Consider the following 17,413-nt stretch of genomic DNA (forward strand, 5'->3'; position numbering starts at 1 on the left):
GTATTAAAATTAATAATTATATAAGTTTATAATAGCTTTAAAATTTATAAGATTTAAATTGATAATTTTAAAAAAATAAGTTTAGAATATAATCAATTAAACTATAATCCTAGTAATTATACGCCACTTGTTACTTATTCATGTTCCACAAAGAAATTGCCATGTGCTATTGCCCATGGCAGGGGATTTTGTTACTAACAGGTCCACTGGTCCAAGGGGTGGTGCAGAGTGCGTTGCCATCTCTGCTTGCATAAGTTATGAAATCAAACTAGATTTATCCTAAATTAATTTTAATTTGGTTCAATATAAAGCCGCTTTAGAGTAGATCCTAAGTCAACTCGTCGTCAATCAACTCGTTATCTCATCGTGGAATCAACCCATAACCTGGATCTTAAATAAATTTAACTCTTAGATTAAATATTGTAGCCATCTCCAGTTTTTGGATCTTGTAACTGTGCTTAGGATCATGTTTTGAGTGACGTTTAATTTGGCCCCTCTAAAAATCTGTTCGAGCTCCACCACTTGACACTACGCGGTTCGATATTATCAATAGAAAAACAGGAAATGTCCAGCAAATTAGAGCAGGAAAAGCTCTCGCTATTTATGCAAAACATTGTTACTGATTTGAACACTACAATGCGGACATGATCTCTAAAATGTGAAAACTGTTGCTCGTCTAGCTACCCTCTTTTGGTCTGATCTCGATCTCATTGACAATCAACCCATGTTTCCAGCTCTTCCTCTTCTTCCCCTTCCTTGCTAAGAATTTCACCCATTTCAATCTCCGACCATCCATCTCCTCTTTCCTTTGGACAATTCCCATTACTTTTTGCAGCAGATGAACCAATTATAGGCCTTCTTGGACTTCGGTATTGCCACCGCGACTGTCTTTCTGCATGCCAACAAAGAGTTCGCGTATGCTTTTCACCACCAATGATTCCCATAGTGATCTGTATTGGCTGGTTACCAAGCGCTTCTACGGAGAGCTTGAAGACAAGGTGTTCTGTATACAATGTTGCTGGTGATAGCTAGCATGCTTGTATTGATTTTGCTACTGATTTCAAGCCAGCATACACAAAGAAGGTGAGCCACTTCGGAAAACCTGTAGGTGCTCGAAATCATGAAATTGTATTTGTATCCACGCCACAAAAGCAGAAAACAGAAAATATACCATGGAAAGTCATCAGGAAGAGAATGTTGGGAAAACTAGGAACAACCGGAAACCAATTTACCCGGATCAATTCAGCGGAATACAATTACAATTCACAAGTCCCAATTCTTTCCCTCTTTGTGCAGTAAAACAGAATCAAACAATGATGAAAAATAATGCAAATAATCACAAAATCAACACCAAGATTTTTAACGTGGAAAACCCGATGCGGGAAAAACCACGGGACCATAGTCCACCTAAAAACTTCCACTATCAACAAATAATGGGTTCACAATCATTCTTCCTCAGATTCAACTAAGGGATACAACATATATATCATCAAGAACAACTTATTCTTGGATTACAACAAGATTAAAGGAGAATTATTTGAGAAAAACTCACAAAACTGACAGCCCCGTTTTCTGTCAAAACGGCCAGCTTCCACACCACCAATCTTCGATTCAACCGTCCAGAATGAAGATCAACGTGTCTAGAAGCTGCTGTCAAAATCTCAGCCCGATCCAACGGTGAACGAGCTGGAAATCGAAGGAAGAATGCAGGCTGCTCTGCTGCCTGTTCTTCTCTTTTTCTCTCTTGATTTTCTTCTCCTCTCTTCTCTTTTCAAATCTGCCGCTACAGTACCCGAACCACATTAATATTAACACCAAGAGACAACCATCACATGACATTTAATGTGGTGGTCCCACCATCGCATGGTGTGGGACCACACACAACAAATCTCCCCCTCACACACCATGTGAGGAATTCGCCATATCGGCGATCAATATGTAAAATTCAATTTAGGAGGCTCTGACAAGCCTGCTTCCCTTCTGCAGAACTCAAACTTCTCTCTCGGTAGAGGTTTGGTCATCATGTCAGACACGTTGTCATCAGTATGGATCTTCTCAACAACGAATGACTTCATCTCCATAGCATCTCGAATCCATTGATATCTAACCTCAATGTGCTTTGATCGAGAGTGAAAAGTAGGATGCTTACTGAGATGGATTGCACTTTGACTGTCACAGTGCAACACAAAGTTCTCTTGAACTAGGCCAAGTTCATGCAAGAACTTCTTCATCCATAACAACTCTTTGCCCCCTTCAGTAAGAGCAATATATTCAGCCTCTGTAGTGGATAATGTAACACATTTTTGCAACCTTGATTGTCATGAGACTGCTCCCCCTGCAAACTTCATCAAGTATCCTGATATGGACTTTCTAGAATCAACATCACCAGTCATATCTGTATCTGTGTATCCATCCAACACAGGTTTATCATTACCAAAACATAAACTGAAACTAGAAGTACCTTTGAGATACCTGAGTATCCATTTCACTGCTGACCAGTGTTCTTTACCAGGATTGGAGAGAAACCGACTAACCACACCAACTGCATGGGTTATATCCGGCCTTGTGCAAACCATGACATACATTAAGCTACCACCTGCGGATGCATAAGGAACCTTTTTCATCTCATCTTTTTCTTCATCACTTGAAGGACACTGCTTAGAACTTAGTTTAAAGTGGCTTGCAAGTGGAGAACAAACAGGTTTGGAGTTGCTCATGTTGAATCTCTCAAGTACCTTTTGAACATATCTCTCTTGAGATAGCCAAAGTTTCCCCTTCTTCCTGTCACGTGTGATTTTCATGCCAAGAATCTGTTTTGTCGGTCCTAAGTCTTTCATTGCAAAAGACTTGCTCAACTCTTCCTTCAACATCTGAATCTTCTTAGCATCATGACCAACAATCAACATATCATCCACATACAATAGGAGAATAATAAAGTTTCCATTTGAAAACTTTTTCATAAATACACAATGATCAGAAATGGTCCTGTCATAACCATGATCCACCATAAAAGAATCAAACTTCTTATACCATTGTCTTGGAGCTTGTTTTAACCCATATAAGCTCTTTTTCAACTTATAAACTAGCTGTTCTTTACCTTTTGCTTCAAACCCTTCAGGCTGCTCCATGTAGATCTCCTCATCCAAATCACCATGGAGAAAGGCAGTTTTTACATCAAGTTGTTCTACTTTAAGATTCAAACTAGCAGTTAAGCCAAGCACAACTCGGATTGAAGACATCTTGACCACTGGTGAAATGATTTCTTCAAAATCAATACCCTTCTTCTGACCGAAGCCTTTCACAACCAATCTTGCCTTGTACCTTGGCTGTGAGCAATGTTCATCAGTTTTTAACCTGAACACCCATTTGTTTTTGAGTGCTCTCTTACCTTTAGGAAGCTTCACTGACTCAAAGGTATGGTTTTCATGCAAGGATTTCATCTCTTCTTGCATTGCTTTCAACCACTCACTTTTCTTCTCATGTGACATAGCTTCATCAAAGCATTCTGGCTCTCCCCCATCAGTGACCAACACATATTCATGAGGAGAATATCTGGTGGAAGGTTGGCGAGGTCTAGTTGACCTCCTCAATTGTGGCTCATCTGAAGCTTCTTGCATAACCTGTTCAAGAATAACATCAATATCATCATTAGCTGATTCAGGATCACCAACTAATGGCTCAATAAGAGAACCACCACCATCATCATTTTGCAAGTCTCCCCCATGATTAGCAAGCATTAAAGGTAACTGTGGAGTAGGTCTTGGATTTGAATTAGATGGAATAAAAACAGTAGACTCTGTTTTCTCTTTTTGTTCAAAGTCTTCAATGGTTTGATCTTCAAAGAAGATAACATCTCTGCTTCTTACAATTTTTTTCTCCTTTGGATCCCACAACCTATAGCCAAACTCATCATCTTCAGAGCCTAAGAAAATGCACTGATTTGTCTTGCTGTCAAGCTTAGACCTTTCATCTCTAGGAACATATACAAATGCCCTGCATCCAAACACTTTTAAGTGTGCATAAGAGACATCTTTTCCTTTCCAAACTGCAGTCTTCATTGCCTCACCCCAAAAGGACTTAGGTAGCTTTGCATGAGAGAGCATACATCTAATTCTTTCAACAATGGTTCTGTTCATTCTCTCAGCCACTCCATTCTGCTGTGGAGTTTTAGGAACTGTCTTCTCCAACTTGATATCATGTTCCCTGCAGTACTTCTCAAAAGGACCCTTGTATTCACCACCATTGTCAGCTCGAACACATTTGAGCTTTCTACCAGTTTCTCTTTCAACTCTGGCATGGAAATCCTTAAAAATATCAAGCACCTGATCCTTGAATTTCAAACAAGTAGCCCAAATTTTCTTGGAGTGATCATCAATAAAACTAACAAAGTACAATGCACCTCCAAGAGACTTGTCAATCATAGAGCAAACATCAATATGAACTAAATCAAGTACATGTGATCTTCTATGTGAAGGTGATCTTTGAAATGCAACTCTGTGTTGTTTGCCAACTAAACAATGAGTACATGTGTTCAAGTTCATACCTTTTAATGGAAGGTAGTTTTTCTTGGCAAGGATGCCAAGGCCTTTCTCACTTAAATGTCCAAGCCGCTTATGCCACAGATCAATATAGCAATCTTCAATTGCATTCACCTCCCCTTTGATCACCTTAGCTTGTGACATGTAGAGACCCATCTTCTTCCCTTTAGCAACAATTAGGGAATTTCTGGAAAGCTTCCATTTACCATCTCCAAAGTAATTGTGATAGCCTTCTTCATCAAGAGTACCTGTAGAGATCAAGTGTAGGCGCATATCAGGCACATGCCTAACATCTTTGAGTAGCAACTTGCACCCAGTATTGGTTTCCAACCAAATATCTCCAATGCCCACAACACTAGCCATCCCTTGATTTCCCATCCTAACTTGACCAAAGTCACCAGCAGTGTAGAATGTGTAAAAATCACGTCGGGGTGTAACATGGTAAGAAGCTGCCGAATCTGCAACCCAGGTGGTATCCTGACATGCAAGATTAACACAACCATCATCACAAACAATGGCAACATCACCATCAAATACAACTGCAGCTGTACCATTCTCTTCATTCTTGTCTTCATCTTTATCCTTTTTATCTCTTTTATATTTTCTGCAATCTTTCTGCATATGCCCAGGCTTGTCACAATAATAACACTTAAAACCCTTCCTTGACTGAGATCTTCCTCTTGGCTTCCATTTGCCTTTTTTATTGCTGGATTCTCTATCTTGCTTGCCATGAGAGAACCTGCTTGGACTTCTCCCTCAACTTTCTGTAACAAGTGCATGAGACTCAGAAGTGCTTGTGCTTTTCCTTCTCTTCTCTTCATTGAGGATACAATCCTTCACTGTTTTCAAAGTGATCTTCCCATTCAGAGTAGAATTGCTAAGTGACACCACCAAAGTCTCCCAACTATCTGGCAATGAACTCAGTAGGATTAGTGCTTGCATTTCATCGGCTAACTCCAGATTCATCAATGACAATTGATTCAAGAACCCTTGGAATACATTTATATGCACTGAAGCATCATCACCATCTCTATACTTTAAATTCACAAGGTCTCTAATTATAAAAATCTTGTTTTGTGCACTCTCCTTAGCAAATGTTTCTTCCAACATCTTCCAAACTGTATAACAATCATGTTCTTGAGAAATATGATTAATGGACTTAGAAGATACCCATTTTCTAACATTAGCAGTAGCCTTTCTATTTAGTCCATTCCATTTTACATCATCTATATCATCAGGCTTTATTCCTTTACATTCAATCGGTAAAGCCAAATCATTGCAATATAAGTGATCCTCCATCATTGTTTTCCATAAAAAATAATTTGAGGAAGTAAGCTTTATCATGCCCGAATCTTCCTTTTCCATTTTAACTGCACAAGAAATTCAATCTACACAACCAGTGCTCTGATACCACTTTGTTGGGAAAACTAGGAACAACCGGACACCAATTTACCCGGATCAATTCAGCGGAATACAATTATAATTCACAAGTTCCAATTCTTTCCCTCTTTGTGCAGTAAAACAGAATCAAACAATGATGAAAAATAATGCAAATAATCACAAAATTAACACCAAGATTTTTAACGTGGAAAATCCGATGCGGGAAAAACCACGGGACCGTAATCCACCTAAAAACTTCCACTATCAACAAATAATGGGTTCACAATCATTCTTCCTCAGATTCAACTAAGAGATACAACATATATATCATCAAGAACAACTTATTCTTGGATTACAACAAGATTAAAGGAGAATTATTTGAGAAAAACTCACAAAACTGACAGCCCCGTTTTCTGTCAAAACGGCTAGCTTCCACACCACCAATCTTCGATTCAACTGTCCAGAATGAATATCAACGTGTCTAGAAGCTGCTGTCAAAATCTCAGCCTGATCCAACGGTGAACGAGCTGGAAATCGAAGGAAGAATGCAAGCTGCTCTGCTGCCTTTTCTTCTCTTTTTCTCTCTTGATTTTCTTCTCCTCTTTTCTCTTTTCAAATCTGCCGCTATAGTACCCGAACCACATTAATATTAACACCAAGAGACAGCCATCACATGACATTTAATGTGATGGTCTAACCATCACATGGTGTGGGACCATACACAACAACATCTTCCACTGTAAATGAGGATCAAAACCTGTAACAACGAGATATTCCTTCCAGCTCTGTTCAAGTGAAGGATCGGCCAGGTTCACAAGGAACCTACTAGAATGAATTTACATCTTCTTTGTTTCTTGAGATTTTACTATCCTTTCCAATACGTCTGTCACTTCTTTCATCGATGGACGGAATTGCGGTTCATCACAAAGACAAAGATAAGAATTTTGCTATGCCATTTTCTTTTTGGTTTATCCTTTATTATTATTTTTCCTTTTTAGATGAAAAAAAAAAAGCATTGCATGATAGATTTGCATTTAACAGTAATATTCCATAGGTTGAGCATATAGTTGAAAAAATTACAAAACACACAAAAAAAAAAATCAAAGTGAGAGGGGCTCACAAATAAAAGAATGAAGACCCTCGAATATTTTTGAAATTTTCTAATATAAAAAAAGAGCTCATTTGGCCAAATATCAAATTAGAATAAAAATAAAAATTATGGTAAGAGCATTAGGATGTATTTTACCAAACACATTCTAAATAAATATTTTTTTTTATAGTTGGATGTAGCCCACCTAGTATGAACTGAGCTAGACCTAGCCAGCTCAACCTTAGCTTAACCTAATTACCCGGTTGATCAGCAGGTATATATAAACTAACTCACGTGTGCACTGCACAGTGTAAAGGTAATAATAATTACCTTCGTATTGTTTTAAAAAGTTTGAAAATACAAAACAGGGCAGGAGGAAAAAAGCTTACCTGGGTGTAGACGAAGACGAGGGTAATGGTCCTAGCACCGGCCAGAGAATGTTCTTCTCTTCCTCCTCCTTTCAGTCTCTCTTCCGTATGTTCTTGTGCTTTTCGTTATGAGTTGTCGTCCCTCTACTCTCTCTTTTTGCATTATATTATCTCCCCTTCCATTCCCAGAGCTCTGTTTTTATAGGGGACATGCCCGGTCTTCTCTTTGCGCACGGCTTGTCATTAGATAACCACTATTGGGAGGGACGCGTTGGTGTTTAACTAGGACTTGGATGCCTGAGCTAGATCCTTATCTCTCCAGGGTAGTGATATTCACGAGAATAGGGATTAATCTTTGTGTTTTAGCAGGACTGGGATGCTGGCATTTTACATTCTTTCTCTTCTTTGCAGGCGGGTTTGCAGCATCAGAGGAGGAAGAAGAAGAAACTGTGTATGGTTGAAACGGTGATATTTTGGACCAAAAATGACCATTTCTCAATTTGGTCCTTGAAGTTTTCAAAATTTTCATTTAAGCTTTTGATTTTTCAATTCCAAATGTTAACCTCTTAAAATTAGATTAAAAAGTAAATGGGTCAAAATTTGAATTATAACAATAATGATAGAGATGGTTCTTTAATGGTGGAAAACAAGAAAGACCACATGACTATGTGCTTTACCTTTCTTGTGTGTCGTTTTCTATAAGCAAATTAGTATCAATTGCTTTAATGCAAAATAAAAGGGAACAGGGGGAGGGAGATTGGTTTTGCTAAGAGATTGTGGAGTCCTGTATTGTTTTTAGTGGGGTTTTTCGAAGCTTTTTTTTCTCTTGATATTCTTTTCTCTGGGTTTTTTATGCACCTTGCCTTATACTAGATGGAACAAATCATTTCTTTTTTGGTATAAAATATCGGGAAAAAACGTAATTATGTGAGCAACCTTGCTGTTCATTCAACTATGGTATCCTCACCTCGGTTTTGCAATTGTGTTGCAAGTTCAGTTCACGCAAGAATTAGAAAGGGGCTTTAGTCTTCACCTTCCATTCCTTCTCACTTAATAAAGGAAAGATGCAGACAATTGCTTAGGGTTTATAAGAACGATGCAGATGATTGTTTAGGGTTTATACGAACGATGCAGACAAATATTCTTTTCATCGTGATCTTTAACAATGAATAAAGGATATTTTCGGTGTTGTTTCTATTTTATTTTTTAATTCTCACCATGGGTAAATGGATATCCAATACAGTTTGCACGCAATATGATTAATTTTATAAGTTTTAAAATTAATAATCATATAAACCTCTAATAATTATTATATAAGTAATCAAATATGTGTAGTTTGTCTTCCAGACAGGTCTGGACCTGATGGCTGCAGGTGTCCTAATTTTTTATTTTCTCGTTTTATTTGGAATCAATAGTTGTTATGTGCGGTAAACATTTATATTACATGGTTTTTACTTTATTTATTTATTATATTTTTAATATGTTTTATTGATTTTTTAATTTTATTTTATTTTTATTTTATAAAAATAGTCTTTATTTTATTTATCTCAAATTATTTTATTTTATTTTTATATTAGATGTGGCTCTCTTTCTCTTGATATTTTAAATCCTTCAACTAATTAGAAATTGTTTCGATTTTATTTCTTATTACTTGATTTTTATTTTTTTAGTGTTGAATTTGATTTTTATTTTTTTTTTATATTTATTTTGTTTTGAATTATTTTTATTGGTTTTTTTTAAGATTTCATCACTTAGCTTCTTTTTTTATTGAGCCATGGCTTTTAAAGATTCACACATATTGATTTTAGTTTCTTCAAGTTTTTTTATAAAATTGATATTTTTTATTTTACTCTTCAATATTTAAATTTTATAGAATTAGTTTTCGTGTTTTTTCTCTTTTCATTTCTATAAGATTATCTAAATCACATGTCCAAGTCACGCGGTTGGTGGTTTGACGTGGATTTTTTTATTGTTTTTTACTAAGTTTCATGCCTCAACTTTTTTTTTACTGCTAATTTTGCTATATTATTTTTTTGGGTTTGTCTTCTATATGGTTAGTCCAAATATTATGATCATGAGTTTTAAAGGTTAATGACAATTGACTTTAGACTTTTTCTGTCTTATTTTATTTTATTTTTAATTTCAAGTTTCAACATTTATTTTTTTGGAGTTGTTCTTTATGCTTTTCTTTATCACTTTCCTTTTAATAAGGTTATCCCGATAATGTTTCTATGATCGCAGGATTAGTAAGTTAATCCTGATTGACTCATATTTTTTTCTGTTATTTTTTTTATTGAAAGTTTCATGCCTTAACATTCTTTTATTGAGCAACTTGCTTTGTTGTTTTTTTGGGTTTGACTCATGTGTGGATACTCTTAGTTTCATAATCATAATCACGAGTTTCAAATGTTAACTGACTCTAGTATTTTTTTTAAAGTCATTTTTAATATATAATTTTTTTTTAATTTTATCATTCAACATTTAATTTTTCTAATAATTAGTCTTAGTATTTTTTTTTCTTTCATTTTCTTTTATATGGGATTATCTCAATCATATGCCAATGATCGCAAAGTTAGCAAGTTAATAAGGGTTGACCCATATTTGTTTCTTAAATATTTTTTTTAAAAAATTTATCATTCAACATTAAATTATTTTATAATTAAACTTCATAATTTGATTTAATTTACTTTTATTTGTGCTTTTTTTTATCTTTTATTTGCATAAATAATTGTTTGATAAATAATATATTCTAAAAAACAAATTTGTTAAACACAACATGAAAGGTGTTGCAAAATCAATCATGCTTATATTTTTTTTAATTTTATTTTTCAACATTTAACTTTTTTTATTTTTTTAATTTTATTTTTTAACATTTAACTTTTTTAAAATTGGTTTTTATGTTTTTTTTTTCACTTTTTTTCTATAAAATTATCTTAATTATATGCTTATTGTCACAAGATTAGTATATTTGTACAGTTTAACCCAAGTTTTGTTTTTCTATTTCTTCATTTGGGTATGATTGTTTTACCTTTTATCACCACATATAGTTGTTTTATAAAAAAACACTCTAGCAAATATAGTTGTTAAATACAACAAAATATATTATCCATGTAGCGAATCTTAATTATTTTTTTTATCAAATATCTATCTAATTACTAAATATATGTATAAAAATAGAATTTCTATTTATGATTGAAAAATATTTTATAGATTGTAAAACCTCCTTATTAATTTCTTTTACTTAAAAGAAATAACCGCTCAGCCGCAGAGCGCGGGTACAAAACTAGATACATGGTCTAATGCGACAGTCTCCTACAAACACATTCTAGTAAAGGACACCGTCTAATATCACGATGTCGGGATAAGGACAGCCATTCTCTTGGCAAGTGCACAAGCCGATGACAATCCCAGATAATCAATTCGCGAAAAGAGGTAAGGTGCTGAAGCCCCATTACAGATTTCAGATTTATCAGACCTGATATTTTAAGAGATACAAGGGAGGAGGGCAGCTTCTCTCCTGGCACGGACTCGAGCTTAGGAGAACTACAGATATGTAATTTACGAAGAGAGGTGAGGTGCCGAAACCCCTTATAATCCAGATCTTCCAAATCCCGGATTTCAAGGTCTTTAAGGGAGGAGGGAAGTGTGCCTTCTTGATGGGACTCAAGCTTAAGGTTCCTCCATATATTCATTTTGCGAAGAGAGGTGAGGTGCCGAAGCTCCTTGTAGTCCTGGTCTTGCTGATCCCATAACTGAAGGAATTCGAGGGAGGAAGGCAGCCCCTGCAACGATTCAAGTTTAGGACAACTCCCAATCTTCAATCTGTAAAGAGAGGTGACGTGCTGAAGCCCAATGGAGTCCACAGATTCAAGGGAGGAGGGCGGCGCCTGTTCTGATATGGACTCAAGTTTAGGGCAACTCTTAATACTCAAATTTCTAAGAGAGGTGAGGTGATGAAGCCCCATGTAGTCCAGAGATTTCAGGTTTTCCAGACGATTGATTTCAAGGGTTGTAAGAGTAGAGGGAAACGACTCCTCGTCAAAAGACTCCACATCGTTACCAGTAAATCTGAAGCATGAAAGAGAACGGTGTGCTTTCAAACCACATACCTTGAGTTTGTTAGAATCCACAATGCCAAGTGTCTTTAATTTGGAGGGTAAACCTCCTTCAGGAAACGAATCAACTTGTGGAAGGGAGATCAATTGCAAATTCTGTAGGGAAGGGAGGAGGGAAAACATGTTTTCTGGCAACGACCTCAAATATAAGCAATCCTCTAACACAAAGCTTCTCAAATCTTGGGCATCTAGTCCTCCGTTGGGGAAAGACACTAAATTAGGACCGTGACTGAATGTCAGATGACAGAGAGCAGGGAGACGTTTCTCGCCTATACAAAGGGATTCGTTATTGAAACAATGTTCAATGGTAAGTGTGGATACCTGGTCTAAAAGGTCTAGCTGGCAGCACTTAAATGAACTACATCCCTCGATTTTGATATCAGTGAAACAAGAAGAGGGATCCAAATGACTCATTTGCTCCATTCCCTTTAGCTGGGGATCTCGCCAATGACTGGATGTTTCTGATATCCCAATTATACAACTTTCATCGCCCTCAGATACAAGTTGCGGACATTCTCGAATAGAAAGATTCAATAAACAATGAAGGCGACTAGGCAAGGCATTTCTTAACTTGGGGAAATGTCTTATGCAGAGCTCTGCAAGATGAGGGAAAGCACCGTCTACATCTGTATTCCATTCCTGCCAATTTTTCATCCCCTCAAACCTTAATATTTTGAGGGATTTAAATGGCTTCTCCTCGAAGAGTCACTTCCACAGAACTCAGAGCCAAATGCCACGACTTCATCAAATCCTTTAATTTGGAGCTCTTCTAGAGATGAAAGCTGCCCCAGTGGTGGTAAGGGGATGCAGTTCTTACATCCAGAACGTGTCAACTGTACCATATTTGAGAAGGAAGACTTTCCAAGCCAGCCTGGAAACATTGTACCCCCGTAACCAGTAATGACAAGCTGTTTCACATTTTCAGAAGGCTCCAATCTCTCAAGCACTTCTCTCTCGTGTTGTGTGTCATCCGTGTTGCCATTCCATATCAACCTCAGCTCCTCAATCTTCTTCTTACCCTTCAAATTGGCATCCAAAGCATCTTGAGCATTTGCAACATCTCTGAGATTCCGAATAGAAAGTTTGTTCCTTATATGTGAGAGCTTCCCCAGCTCTTTCATCCTAGACCCACTATCTTTTCCCCCAGTGTAATATTGCAAAGTTCGAAGCTTTGTGAGTTTCCCCATTTTTGGGGGGCCTCTTTCAAATTTGTCCCTTCAATATCAAGATGTTGTAAGTTGACCAAGTTGGAAATGTTGGATGGCAACTCCATGAGATGTCGACACTCTCTTAACAATAAAGTTTGCAAATAGTACAAGGTGCACACATTCTCAGGTAACCTTTCAATTGCGGTGCAAGAAAGGTCCAAGTGCCGCAAATGTTTCAAGTTGCCAATGGAATTGAGCATCGGAGAAGAAATATCTTTTAGATGACATAAAGATAGCATTCGCAGGCGCTTAAAATTCGGCAAGATGTCATTCAGTGCCTCAATATCAACTTCCTCAAAAAAATTCAGTGGAAACAAGGCGCGCAGATGTTGGACTCCATGAATGCTACGAAATATCCAAGGTCCTCCGCATATGCTTCCGCTGAAGTGATTGATAAATAACGAGTTCTTTCTGGAAGCGTGCATGAATTTTCACCCTCCAACCCAGAGCCCGATTCTCCATAACAAACTTAAAGCAGAATTCTCCTGACATGTATTCAGCTAGATCACTTGTGAGGTCGCGCATGCTGAAATATGATGGGGCGTAAAGTGATTGCTGAAGCAATGACCTAGAGACAAGGTCATTGAAGTATTTGTCACCTATTTCTTCCATCTCCTCATCGCCCCTGGACTGGACTAGAAAACCTTGTGCCATCCATGAAGTGATTACTCGATTCTTCTCAAATACATAATCCCTGGGAAATATTGCACAATAAGCAAAACAACGTTTTCAGGTGTGAAGGGAGATAATAATAGCTCATTGTTAGTGCTGGAGGGATGTTTTCATTCGATAAACCCCACATCCTGCTCTTGGATATCTGCTCCCATTCCTTGACATCTCCTTCGGAATGCAAAAGACCCCCAAGAGTTTTCGCTGCCAGCTGTAAACCTTTGCACTTTCTCGCTATTTCTCTGCCAAATGTTTCCAAGTGCGAGACTGCTCCAGAACTTGCACCGCTAAATGCATGCCTTGCAAACATCTGCCAGCAATCTTCATCGCATATTCCCTTCAAATAGTGAGAGGGGATGACAGTTTGCGTGCCTTTTGCTACATCTTCATTCCGTGTTGTCACGACAATCTTACTTCCAGGCTCCGCATACTGCAAAAAGGCAGCAGTAATTTAACCCATTCAGTGTTCTCAATGTTCCACGCATCATCTAGAACAAGTAGAAGTTTTTTCCCTTTCAATGCCTCCATTAGAGATTCATCTGGTTCTTTGGTGCCGCAAGTACCTGCGTTGATCTTCTTAAGAATATCATCATCTATCCTGGTGACGTCAAATTGATGAGAAGCCCAGACCTAGCCTTTGAGCTCGAAACACTCATCTACCCTTCTGTCTTTGTAGATAAGCTGAGCAAGAGTGGTTTTACCAACCCCTCCCATGCCCACAATGGGAATCACACCTACATTTGCGCCATTTGTATTGTTTTTTGTCAACAAGTACTCCATTATAGCTTCCTTATCAGCTTCCCTTCCATATACATAATTTTATAATATCAAAACATCAACATTAAGATTTTACATCTAGTGAATTAATAAGTTAATGCAATTAAATTGTTGATGCTAACATAATGTAAACATTTTCTTTCTACTTTTTCAAGAATTTACGATTGTTGATGCTAATTTAATGTAATTAAGCAGTAAAACTTAAGTTTTAAAAAGATATTGATTAAATGCCATTAGTTATTTTCATAGCCCTTACTATATCATATTATTTTTATATATATAATGAAATTAATTTTTTTTCTAAAATAAAAATGGAAAAATAACTTTATTTTAAAAGATAATTGTTTAGCAATTAAAAAGTAAAGTATTTATTTTTAATATTTAAATAAATAAAGGTGGACAAAATTTATATAAATAATTCAGATTTTAAAAATACAGCATTTTGGATTTAAAAATCAAATAGAGGGATCAATACAAATATTTTATGAGGAAGCAAGGTCTAAAGGTGCAAAAACTTATGCTTACCCAATTGCTGTCAGGTCGAGGGGCATCAAGGATCGTAGACATTCATAATCTCCTCCGCTATGTCCTCAGCTTCAAAGACAGCATGTTTAACATTATTAAGCCAGTTCTTCACAGCAGAACTTGTAATCTGCTTCTCCTCCGCATCGTCGAGTAGTCCGTTGACTGTATTCATTGTTTCATTCAGCTTTTCCAGAAGACGGCCATCATCGAGTTTGTGGCTTTTGAAGAGACCCAGGACCTGACGAGAGGCCAACCTGTCGAAAACAACCTGAATGACAGGAGAGAGAATTGATCCTCCGATCAACTCCAGAGCCATGGTGGATTTTTGCAGAAAGGTTGAGGGTGGGAATACGTGAGAGAAAAGGAGAAGTGGAAAGCAGGAGCCTTGGTGGATTTTTGCGAGGGGGTGAGTGTGATTCTGTGAGAGAGAATGATGGTAGTAGAAAGCTAATAAGCCACTGAATTGCATGAAAACTCATGGAAGCTGGCTTCATAACAATATTATATTAATTATATTATAATCAGCGCTCCACGATTAAGGAACCGATATGTATAAATAAATTTGTTAATCATTAATAAAAAGATAATTTTTGTGTTTAATACAATAAAGTTAAAAATATATAAACAGTTAAACCGATAAAATTATTATGGATGTTAAAATTAAAAAGTTGGTTTTTCTAATAAAAAAACAAAAGATAAATGCATATAGAAATGTGTTAAATGCATGCTGAAAATTAAGAGTTATTCAAATTAACGATAATATGGATGCATTAAATATTAGAATAGAGAAAAGAGACAAAGGCGGCTCGACCGTTTTTATAATTAATTTTTATTTAATTATATAATAATTAAAATAAATATTTAAAAGAGTTTGAATGATTTAAATTTTATTAAAAAATATTTTTTTTTCAAAATCTTCATCTCTTATTTTTTTTTCCTATTTTGACGAAATATATCTTTTTTTTTATTAATAGCACGTTTTTTTCAATTAAAACTTAAAGTAATTAAAATCAATATTCTCAAGAATTCTAATCATTTAAATTCACGAGGAAAATATATATTTCTTTGGTCAAAATCCCTTTTTTCTTATTCATTTATTTTTTATTTTGAAGAAAACATGCCTTTTAAATTAGAAGCATGTTTTTAAAATAAAATCCTATCATGATTTGAAAAGAAAGTTTCATTAAGAAAGAAAAAAAATTATGTCTTGATAATTTTTTATGGGCTTGTAAGAAAAAATAAAAATAAAATAATTAATTCATGGAAACAAAATATTGGGAACCTTACCATAAAAAAAAAAGGTCCAAGTGCCGCAAATGTTTCAAGTTGCCAATGGAATTGAGCATCGGAGAAGAAATATCTTTTAGATGACATAAAGATAGCATTCGCAGGCGCTTAAAATTCGGCAAGATGTCATTCAGTGCCTCAATATCAACTTCCTCAAAAAAATTCAGTGGAAACAAGGCGCGCAGATGTTGGACTCCATGAATGCTACGAAATATCCAAGGTCCTCCGCATATGCTTCCGCTGAAGTGATTGATAAATAACGAGTTCTTTCTGGAAGCGTGCATGAATTTTCACCCTCCAACCCAGAGCCCGATTCTCCATAACAAACTTAAAGCAGAATTCTCCTGACATGTATTCAGCTAGATCACTTGTGAGGTCGCGCATGCTGAAATATGATGGGGCGTAAAGTGATTGCTGAAGCAATGACCTAGAGACAAGGTCATTGAAGTATTTGTCACCTATTTCTTCCATCTCCTCATCGCCCCTGGACTGGACTAGAAAACCTTGTGCCATCCATGAAGTGATTACTCGATTCTTCTCAAATACATAATCCCTGGGAAATATTGCACAATAAGCAAAACAACGTTTTCAGGTGTGAAGGGAGATAATAATAGCTCATTGTTAGTGCTGGAGGGATGTTTTCATTCGATAAACCCCACATCCTGCTCTTGGATATCTGCTCCCATTCCTTGACATCTCCTTCGGAATGCAAAAGACCCCCAAGAGTTTTCGCTGCCAGCTGTAAACCTTTGCACTTTCTCGCTATTTCTCTGCCAAATGTTTCCAAGTGCGAGACTGCTCCAGAACTTGCACCGCTAAATGCATGCCTTGCAAACATCTGCCAGCAATCTTCATCGCATATTCCCTTCAAATAGTGAGAGGGGATGACAGTTTGCGTGCCTTTTGCTACATCTTCATTCCGTGTTGTCACGACAATCTTACTTCCAGGCTCCGCATACTGCAAAAAGGCAGCAGTAATTTAACCCATTCAGTGTTCTCAATGTTCCACGCATCATCTAGAACAAGTAGAAGTTTTTTCCCTTTCAATGCCTCCATTAGAGATTCATCTGGTTCTTTGGTGCCGCAAGTACCTGCGTTGATCTTCTTAAGAATATCATCATCTATCCTGGTGACGTCAAATTGATGAGAAGCCCAGACCTAGCCTTTGAGCTCGAAACACTCATCTACCCTTCTGTCTTTGTAGATAAGCTGAGCAAGAGTGGTTTTACCAACCCCTCCCATGCCCACAATAGGAATCACACCTACATTTGCGCCATTTGTATTGTTTCTTGTCAACAAGTACTCCATTATAGCTTCCTTATCAGCTTCCCTTCCATATACATAATTTTATAATATCAAAACATCAACATTAAGATTTTACATCTAGTGAATTAATAAGTTAATGCAATTAAATTGTTGATGCTAACATAATGTAAACATTTTCTTTCTACTTTTT

At 36.5% G+C, this 17,413-nt stretch overlaps 1 protein-coding gene across 1 annotated transcript in view; it reads right to left on the bottom strand.

Annotated features, from left to right (window-relative positions):
* The window catches only part of LOC105116497 (putative disease resistance RPP13-like protein 1), a 55,268-nt gene extending 38,161 nt beyond the window's left edge, over positions 1-17,107 (bottom strand). The window contains exons 1-2 of the mRNA XM_011013891.1: positions 17,019-17,107; positions 13,852-13,919 (exon numbers count right to left, since the gene is read on the bottom strand). Of these exons, the coding sequence (XP_011012193.1) occupies positions 13,852-13,896 (45 nt within the window). The 5' untranslated portion in view covers positions 13,897-13,919; positions 17,019-17,107. The remainder of the gene's footprint in view (positions 1-13,851; positions 13,920-17,018) is intronic.
* Between the last annotated feature and the right edge of the window lie 306 nt (positions 17,108-17,413).

Source organism: Populus euphratica, unplaced genomic scaffold (assembly GCF_000495115.2).
Source record: "Populus euphratica unplaced genomic scaffold, PopEup_1.0 scaffold1620.1, whole genome shotgun sequence".
Lineage (NCBI taxonomy): Eukaryota > Viridiplantae > Streptophyta > Magnoliopsida > Malpighiales > Salicaceae > Populus > Populus euphratica.